The sequence below is a fragment of the Phacochoerus africanus genome, chromosome 10 (assembly GCF_016906955.1).
Source record: "Phacochoerus africanus isolate WHEZ1 chromosome 10, ROS_Pafr_v1, whole genome shotgun sequence".
In the NCBI taxonomy this organism is placed as follows: Eukaryota; Metazoa; Chordata; class Mammalia; order Artiodactyla; family Suidae; genus Phacochoerus; species Phacochoerus africanus.
The window spans coordinates 82,008,363-82,018,328 of record NC_062553.1 but is presented as its reverse complement, the minus strand read 5'-3'; the positions used below and the strand labels follow the sequence as shown (position 1 = coordinate 82,018,328).

Genomic DNA, 9,966 nt, shown 5'->3' with positions numbered 1-9,966 from the left:
CCTGTACCCTGCTCTGCGCTCTGGGGAGGTGGCAGCCCCCAGCACCGAGGAAAGTAGACAGAAAACCGGAGCAGGGAGGAGAGGGAGGCGGTGTCTGCGTGCGTGTGTGTGATGTGTGAGTGTGTGTGCTTGTGTATAGGAGAGGTTGTCTGCTTCTTTTACAACTGGAACTAAGAGTGTGTGTCCACTTCTAAGAAAAGTGGTCTGCCCTGGGACAAAAGTGCAAGCAAAGTGTTAGCTAAAAATAAGCTCTCTGCACCAAGCGTCTGTGGAAATGAAGATAAGTGGGGCTTGTGCCAGCCCCCGAGGGCGTGTGTGTGTGTGTGTTGGGGTGTGTATGTGTGGGGGGGATGTTCTGCAGCACATGCGCTCTGTGATCTCTGGCCCTGCCTCCCCGTCATTTGCCCCTTCCTCCTCTGATTGTGGCTAATGAAGAATAATAAATCCAGTGGCAAGGTTTGCCAGTGGATCCGCCCAAGACCCAACTCACACTGAACTGGTGACTGGGAGGAGGAGGAAGAAGATCCGTAGGAAGAGAGGGTGGAGAGGAGTGTTTGTAGGTGGTGGCCTTGGGGGTAGTACACCGGGGTGGTGGCGTTTGGCGGGGGAGGGGGGTAGTCGCATGCGCACAGGCAAGCAGAGCTGGCTCCACCGCCGTCCAATCCGCTGAGAGCTGTGAGGAACCGAATGAGAGAAAGCCCTGCAGCCCTGTAGACCCCCGGTCTCTTTGGCACCAGGCACCCGCCCGGCTGAGGGGGCGCAGAGCAGAGCAGAGCGCCTAGCAGCGCAGAAGATCCGGGTCGGCGGCAGCGTCCGAGTCCTCTACTTGGTCGAGAGCCGGGGATCAGTGTCCTCAGAGCTGAAGGGAGGGGGCGGGCCGAGTTGGGGGCGGAGGCCTGGAACTTAGCGGTAAGCAGGGGGCGGGGGGAGGCAGCCAGGTAAGAGGCGTAGCTTGTACTCCAGGGAAAAACCCACCCGAGGCTGCCCTGGCCCGCAACTTTATTTCGGAGTTTCTTTTTCCGGCGAGTGGGAGACTGGGCAGAAGAAGCCGGAGGGGCTGGAGGCCAGCTCTTAGATAGGAACTGCCCCGCGCAGGAACGCAGACCCGGCCAGCGGGGTGGGGTTGAGCAGGGGCACCACTGTAAGTGGGATCTGCGGGGCGCCGGGGAGGGCGGCGGCATCAGAACGCGGGCGGGGGCCGGAAGGGGAGGCGGAGGGCGCGGCGGGGGAGCGGGAGGCGAGTGTCAAGAGAGCTGAAAGGACCAAAGCCTGGAAGAAGCAAAGAGAGAGTAGGGGCGACGCTACAATTCGAGCGGGAGGAACCGGCGCTTTCAGGCAGGGGAGGGCGGAGGCGCGCGGGAGGGAGGAAGGGAGGGAGGGCGGGAGTGCGGGGGCAGGCGCGGGGAGAGAGGAGTATAACTCCGCCGCGGAGAAGCGCGGGGGCAGTTTCGGGCGTCCAGGTCTGCAGCCAGCGCCAAGCTGAGCCCAGCATCCGCTCAGACTGACCTCGTAGCCAGAGGAGGAGCGCGTAGCCAAGGCAAGGCGCGCAGAGCTCCAAGCGGCGGCGAGTGAGCTCAACTTTGCCTCGCCCTTCCCCGCTCCGCTCTCTCCCTGCACTTCTCGGGAGGGTCCCAGCAGCCAGGGCCAGTGCGTGCGCTACCGACCAGCGCCCGGGCGGGCGGGGAAGATGATGATGATGTCCCTGAACAGCAAGCAGGCGTTCAGCATGCCGCACGGCGGCAGCCTGCACGTGGAGCCCAAGTACTCGGCATTGCACAGCGCCTCGCCCGGATCCTCTGCCCCCGCGGCGCCCTCCGCCAGCTCTCCCAACAGCTCGAGCAGTGCTGGCGGCGGTGGCGGTAGTGGCGGGGGCGGTGGAGGCCGGAGCAGCAGCTCCAGTAGCAGTGGCAGCAGCGGCGGCAGCGGCGGGGGCTCCGAGGCGATGCGGAGAGCGTGTCTTCCAACCCCACCGGTGCGTATTTCTGCATAATCACCGCTTAAAGGCACATTTTGACAGCCCCCTTTATCTGCTTGATGTTTTTTTCATGTCTGCACAGCAAATCACCCCACACCTCCAACCAATTTTCCCCCCTCTCTCTCTTATGTATTCAGCGGGTCTTTCCTTTCATATTAATTTTTATGACCTGGAATGTTGCCTGTGCGCGTGTTGTGTTGTGTTATGTTTGCAGGCTCACTTTCTTCCTCCTCGTGCACTCTTGGCTTCTCCCCGTGGCTTCCATCCTTTCCTCCTCATCCGCTAGTTTCAGGATTATTATTATTTTTATTTTAACCTTCTGGGAATGTTGTAAGCGCGGCGGCGGCGTCGAGCGCTGGGCCGGAGCTTCCGGAGAGAGTGCGTACAATTCCCTGCTGAGAGTAATGTGTGCCTTTTACTTGCAATTGCAGAGCAATATATTCGGCGGGCTGGATGAGAGTCTGCTGGCCCGCGCCGAGGCTCTGGCGGCGGTGGATATCGTCTCCCAGAGCAAGAGCCACCACCATCACCCGCCCCACCACAGCCCCTTCAAGCCGGACGCCACCTACCACACCATGAATACCATCCCTTGCACGTCGTCTGCTTCCTCTTCGTCGGTGCCCATCTCGCACCCGTCCGCGCTGGCCGGCACGCACCACCACCACCACCACCATCACCACCACCACCATCAGCCGCATCAGGCGCTTGAGGGCGAGCTGCTGGAGCACCTGAGTCCTGGGCTGGCTCTAGGCGCTATGGCGGGCCCCGACGGCGCGGTCGTGTCCACTCCAGCTCACGCGCCACACATGGCTACCATGAACCCCATGCACCAAGCTGCTCTCAGCATGGCCCACGCGCACGGGCTGCCCTCACACATGGGCTGCATGAGCGACGTGGACGCCGATCCCCGGGACCTGGAGGCCTTCGCCGAGCGCTTCAAGCAGCGACGCATCAAGCTGGGGGTGACCCAGGCGGATGTGGGCTCCGCGCTGGCCAACCTCAAGATCCCCGGCGTGGGCTCGCTCAGCCAGAGCACCATCTGCAGGTTCGAGTCCCTCACGTTGTCTCATAACAATATGATCGCGCTCAAACCCATCCTGCAAGCGTGGCTAGAGGAGGCGGAGAAGTCCCATCGCGAGAAGCTCACCAAGCCGGAGCTCTTCAATGGCGCGGAGAAGAAGCGCAAGCGCACGTCCATCGCGGCGCCGGAGAAACGCTCGCTCGAAGCCTACTTCGCCATCCAGCCGCGGCCCTCCTCCGAGAAGATCGCCGCCATCGCGGAAAAGCTGGACCTTAAGAAAAATGTGGTGCGAGTCTGGTTCTGCAACCAGAGGCAGAAACAGAAAAGAATGAAATATTCCGCGGGCATTTAGGAGACCCAAGGCCTCTCCAGGGACAGGCCCCTCCTTATCGCCTCTTTTCCCTCCCTCTCTCTCCTGCCTCTTTACACTTTTGGCGACCAGAAACAATTCCAGTAAATGTGAATCCAGTGAAAGCGAGGATTGGAGAGCGAGCTAACGAGCGAGCAAATGAGCCCAAGCCCGGTGAGAATGTGAAATGATTTCTCAAAAAAAGAAAAAAAGAAAAAGAAAAGAAAAAGAAAAACAAAAGAAGGGATTTATCAAGTGGTGTAGCAAAGTTGTCCCTTTCAACCTCACCCCACCCGGAAAAGGCACCTCGGCCCCTTCAGAGGAAGTCTACAGCTGGCTGTTAGCTGGAAGGCAGACGAGACAGCTTTTTAAAGGCCCCCAGAACGATCAAGTAAGATTTGTTTTTATTCCTAAAGACATCATCACTCTTGTTCGAGTTTAAAAAGTACACTTTGCAGCTATTTTTCAGAAATAGAAAATGATTCAGGACTGAAACTGTAAACTAGAGTTGATGCTTAATGTGATAGAGACAGCTCTAAAGTATTTTGAATTTTAAAAAAAGATGGCAGATTTTCTGCATTTACACTGTATATTATATATATATTTTTATTGTGGTTCTTACCCCTTTCTTCCTTCTCTGAAGTGTTAATGCTTAAGAAAGGAGTTGCGCCTGCTGTGTTCACTGATCTTGAAAGCTATTATTAGATTATTGCTGAACAACCCTCTGTAAATTATTAATTTATCTCTCTAGCAACTTAATTTGTGCACATTCTAATTAATTAAAGTTCTTTAGTCTTAAAAAACGGGGGAAACGTATGGCTAGTGAAGTTAATTTTTTTTTTATGTTTGATGAGTTTACTGAATTTTTACAGCTTACCTCTTATACCGTGTTCCTTTTGGCCCATTTGTATATTCTCATTTTGAATGACCATGGTTTTTTCTTTGTTTTTACTGGTAGTGTTCTGATTTGTGAGTTGACACTCAGTAATGGATGTCTTAATTGTGTAGACCTGATTCACTGTCCAAAGTATTGTTTACTTCGTTACATATTTAATGGGGATTCCCACATTATCCCTGCTACACTTGCGTGCTCTCTCACTCACCCTTACACACACACACACACACACCTCTAATGGAAGAGAAGAAGTCAAGCAGTTGGAAGCATGACTATGATGCATCATTTTCTAGCTTTAGGTGCATTTGTCACTTGGTGTTTGCCCTTCCAGACTCTAAGATATCACCAAGGTATTTCAGTCTTCTAGTTTGCAATTGCTTTGTTGACTACATTTTAACATTTAAGAGAAACCTTCGGTTTTTCCTTTGGGAAGTTTGTTTGTAGAAAAACTAATTTGAACTATAAGAAAGACAGTGCACTGCTTGTAAATTCACATTGTTTGGTAGAATTCCTTGGGAACAACAAAAAAAAGGTACGTCATGACTGGTACCTTATCTATTGTAAATATTTCATTCAGAAATGATGCACATATAGATATATTCTTACAAATTTTGCTGTATTGCTGTTCCATTTAAGGCTCTCTGAAGTCTTGAGTTCTGTATATGACCTGGCTTCTTGTTTTTGTTAATAGATGGTTTATTTACTATGGTAATGTATTAAGTTATTTTTGGTGTTGTTTGATTGTCTTTCCTTGAAGAGATGATTTTAATGTTTTATTGGCAAAGTATGCTGCTTTTTCATTAAAATATGCTGTTAAAATTAAATGGCTTTTAAAATGTGATGTTGTTTTTAATCCTTTGCATGGGAATTATTTGATGGGGGATTTTTTTAAAAGCAGAAACATGTTTTGTTGGTTTATTATGGAGTGGTTGTTGCCAAAGTCTGACTTGGATTTAATTGAGAGTCTTTCCTTAGGAAAGTAGAAAAGAACAGGGCATATAATAGCCTTTTATTATCCAGAGCTTATCTCACAGGGTGCTTTGTTTTTCTGTCCAGATGAAGTTCACAATTTTGTCTCCAAATACCTCATTTGGAGTCCTTTCTCCAGATCTGAAAAATCCTGCAAAGAGAATCTTTGTGAGCAAAGGTATTGCATGGGCAAAAGGAAGAAAGGAACTGAGTTCAGTTTTCAGCAGCACTGGGAGACTGGGTGTGGCAAGAAGCAAAGCCTGGTGGGGGAAGTTGAGGCCTATGGGCCAGCCCCCCCCATAATTCTCAGTTTGGTTGCCACTCCTGGGAAGCAGTGCCCCAAAGTCAGAGCAGAAAACCCCCATGTTACTGGATCATCAAGTAAAGAACCTCTCTGTCTTTCTCTCTGTGTCTCTGTCTGTTTGGCTGTCTCTGTCCATTTCCATAACCTTTAAGGAAACTCAGATTCTGCAAGAGGCAGAGTGGGGCTGAGGAAAGAAATCCTGGGTGGTTAGAGGGAGCAAAATTTTGCCCCCTTTCTATGACTCACCCAGACCCAGAGTTGGTGGAGTTCTGTCTCCTCATAGTTTGGCACAAAGAAATTCTGCCCATTAGATATACTGTCTTTCTTTTTCTGATCCTGGTTTAAAGAAACCTCCTTACCAATTTTAATAATGTTCAGACTTCCTACAACAGTTGGACAACATATTAAGTTTTCAAAGTTTTTTCAGGAAAGCCCTGGTTTAGATATTTGCATTATTAATGATGAGAACCTCATATTAATCATAGGTCCAACAAGAGGGAGGAATCAGGCCATCCCCCACAGATAATTCTGCTAACCTGAGCTTTTACCACTGTAATATGGAACTGTCTTGGAATATTTTTTATTTTGAAGAAAATGTCCTACAAGTCAATGGAAAATGTTATAGTGGCTCAAGTTTCTATTAAATGTGGTTGGAAAATTGATTCCCATTTTCAGAGGTAACAAAGAGAGTTGTAAAGTTGGATGGATAATGAGTGGAAGGACTTATTCATCTATAACCAAAATAAAAAAGGCACCTAAGAGAACAAAATCCTCCATTTAGAAATGATGAGATATATTACATAGATATTGGAGGAAATATAGATAGTCTTGGGGACTTAAAAGACAGAATGGTACTTTTGTATATAGTGATATACAAATTGGTGGTTTAATTTTGTTTCTGCGTTTTGAAGGCTAAATGTCCCTTCCTACACTTCATCCCCTATGATTAGATTTAGTTTTCCTGAGAGTCTTTTCAAACAGCCAGCCTCCTATCTCACAGTAGTGGACACCCATTTCAGCACCATGGATAGTAACCACAGGACTCAGTCTTTCTCTAACGTGTTTGACCCTGCAGTTCTAGCCAGTTAGGGAACTTTCTGCTTGCCTACTTTTTCCAGAGTGGAGAAAATGAATTTAACGTGAATTTTACATGTAAATATGCTTACATATATAGCATATCACAATTTATGATCTAGGATAAACATTATCTGCAATAAATAACACCTCTTCCTTCCCATATGTGGCTCTTATCTAAGAGTCTAAGGAAATATGTGTTAGGAGAAAGGGGAGTCACTTAGGGGGAAGACAGATAGGTAGACTTGTGTTTTCTTTCTGCAAGCATAACATCTTTAAATAAAGAGAGAAATCATGTAAAAGTATTAGAAATCAAGAAATAAAATGGATAGAAATAAAATGTGTTCTTTTTTAGTGCATTTTGAAATATATGATAGCTTGCAGGTATGAATGTTTGTCCCAGATTTTTGTAAGGAAAGTGAAAAGCAAGTATCCATTTACTCCAACAGTTGAGAATGAAGGCTTGTATTTCCCCCTCATTCATCAAGTGTTCTTTGTCCTGTGTTCCTGGACTTTGAAAACTGTACCACATTTTAAGTTCATCTTCTTTATGTAATTACAAGGGTAAAAAACTTTCTTCCTACAAGAGAGAAAATATATCCATTATTTAATCCTGCTTGAGTGTGTTTGTTTCATGGGGAAAGCAGAATTTTAAAAATATATATATTCTTAAAGTTTTTATTAATGATAGTTGCAGAGACATGCCAAAACAAATCAAAGAGATTTGGAGAGAAGAGGACTGGTCTTAAAGAAGAAATTAAAGGTAAGCCTAGAAGGAACTCTGTGTAGATTGTTGAGACATATTCATTTGGAGTTGGGTTTCAAAATAGCAAATTGTGGCTGAAGATCCTTATCAGTTAAGTCCACTGGCTTCCTAATTTCCCCCCTCAAGGTCCACAATTAATGTTTTACCAGAAAAAGATATTTTATGAATTGACTTAGCCGCACACCTAGTCTTCCTCAATTTGACAGTTCAGAACTATGTAGTTTATTTTCTTTAAACTTCTTTAAAAGCAAAGGATCTAATTTCTTTTGTTTGATGTGTAATTTTTTAAGTCTAACCTGGATTGGAATATGTGACTAATAGCAAAGATCATGTAAGGCCTGGTTGATATCTGACTCTCTACACCAATTGGATAATATGGTTATCCTGAAAGAATTCAATTTTCTTAGATATTTGACATTAAATTAGTTGGTCAGTTCTTTATGAAGGAAGTTTCATTGACACACAGCTTTGGGAAAAATAATGGAACTACTAAAAAAATAAATGAAATAATTAGACTTTACACTCAGTGTAATGCTCTCCTATTTTCTATACAACGTATTACAAAAATAAGTAACAATACCTAACTAAGTCTTTTTTACTACCCAGGACAGATTCTGGAACTTCTTTTTGCCAAGAAAATTGGAATTTGGGGGGTGGGTGGAGTAAAAATGCTTTATTTTAAACTTTAAATGGATCAATTCATTTTGATCTATCTATTGGGGAAGCTCTTGAGGAGATGGTGGAAAGACCTTAAAAAACTCACTTGATCTTAAAAAGCATATTATTCAGAGAATGAAGCTCAAATTTTTCTAAGCCAGCCATGACAGTAAGTTTAGAAATTCATCTTTTCAATTGTTTGGCAACAACAATTTATTTTCCTAGGTCCATTTGGTCCACACTAGAACTCAAAACAGCACTGTTCTTTTCAGTTGACCTTGGAGGGAGGGGCTGCAACAGAAGGGGAAAAAAAAGAAGAAGTTGGATTAGTATTCCAGTAGGACAAAAAAGGAAGACAAAGGTTCCCGGATAGTTATGCTGATAGAAATGTTCCTGAAGTCTACATTTGTCAGGAGACAGATTTATGGCAACGAAAAGAAAATCACTAAATTTTTCCTGCTTTGCCCCTTTAAAGGAGCCAGTCCCAGTCCTGAAAGGCTATTATGAGTGAATTAATAAATTACACAGCGAATTATTAAATCCAGATAATTACAAGGAATAAGTAAGTAATCATTAGTTATCTCAGCTAATTACTGTGGGTCACAGCCAGCCGGAATGTGAAATCCTCCTCGGGAATTGAAATTAACTTTGCACAGTGAGTCTCTCTGCTTGACATCCCCAGTCTGTAGGCACATGGCAGCTCCCTTGTGAGCCAGTCTTTCTATTTAACTTGGAGAGAATAGAAATAAAATTAAGTGGCGACGTGATAATAGGAAGCTGCTCAGAAAGCAAACTGTGGGTTTTATTCTGCCTGGAGATGAAAAGCTTTATTTACACCAGTTTCAAAATTTTTTAAAGCACTCTTGTTGAGACAGACTTCTTGAATACACACACACACACACACACACACACACACACACACACACACACACAGAGGCCCCCTTAGAATCGGTTGGTTGTGACAGTCAGATTAGTAGCAAGTGAAGAAGGCTCAAGAAGAACAAATGTTTTGAGGTGTGTGTGCTGTGTGTTTGGGGGGCAGCAGTGAGAAAGAAAGAAATAAAATGAAAATATTACTCTGCTTTCATCCCACACAGTGGAAAAGCTTTCGAAATATGCAGCCTGGTCTACTAATCTGTTTGTTTTGTTTGGGTAACAATATGCTTTCATCTTGCCACAGGAAGAACCAGCTTAGTTCAAATGTTGTCTCTCGTTGATCCTTCGCCAGATGCTTCAAGAACTGATGTCACCTCCCTCCCCCTATATAGCATCACTTTCTGAAGCCAGTCTCCACTTTCCTTTCTCCCTCCACTCCCATCAAACACCACCACCCTCCCCCAAAGGGCAGAGAAGACAGCCAAGCTCCCGTGCCTGTTGGAAAGTGGAAAATGTATCTATGTGATAAAGTGATGTGTGTATCACAGGGCTGGGAAAGGCTGGACATATGAAGAAAACTGGTGTTAATATATTAAAATGAGGGGGGATATCTAAGAGCTTTTTTTTTTTTTATCAATTGCAATTAGATGGACAGTCTTTCCGCTCATTCCCTGCTCTAGTCTGGGATGATAATAAAAATTTAATGAAGCCTGGGACGAGCAGAGAGCTCTGTCTAGGGACCGTGGAATAGAATATTTTAACTGTACATTTATACCAACTGTCTGGCTTCAAAGACGTGACTGCTTTTAATCTCGAATTAGAAAACCACAGACTTGAAATTAAATATTAGATATCCTCGGATCCCCTTCCTTTCTGAAATATTGTCACGACTCTGTTTTCCTCCATTGGCCCGTAACACACATATCTTAGGTCTCCAATTACATTTCCGTGAATAATAGATGGCTTTGATAGGGTGCAGTATTCTGGTGCTTTTGTTTTTTTTTTTTTTAATAGAGTTAATGCAATATTAATTGGCTGTAGATGTTATAAGAAAGCACAGCCCCCTTTTCAGGAACAAAT

The 9,966-nt window shown here is 45.5% G+C and overlaps 1 protein-coding gene across 1 annotated transcript; it reads left to right on the top strand.

Moving 5' to 3' along the window:
• The first annotated feature begins 1,444 nt into the window (after window positions 1–1,444).
• Window positions 1,445–5,076, top strand: POU4F2 (POU class 4 homeobox 2). Its single transcript, XM_047799261.1, has 2 exons — window positions 1,445–1,972; window positions 2,407–5,076. Exons 1-2 carry the CDS (start codon window positions 1,688–1,690, stop codon window positions 3,346–3,348), a joined length of 1,227 nt encoding a protein of 408 aa, XP_047655217.1. The 5' UTR covers window positions 1,445–1,687; the 3' UTR covers window positions 3,349–5,076.
• Window positions 5,077–9,966: the final 4,890 nt, after the last annotated feature.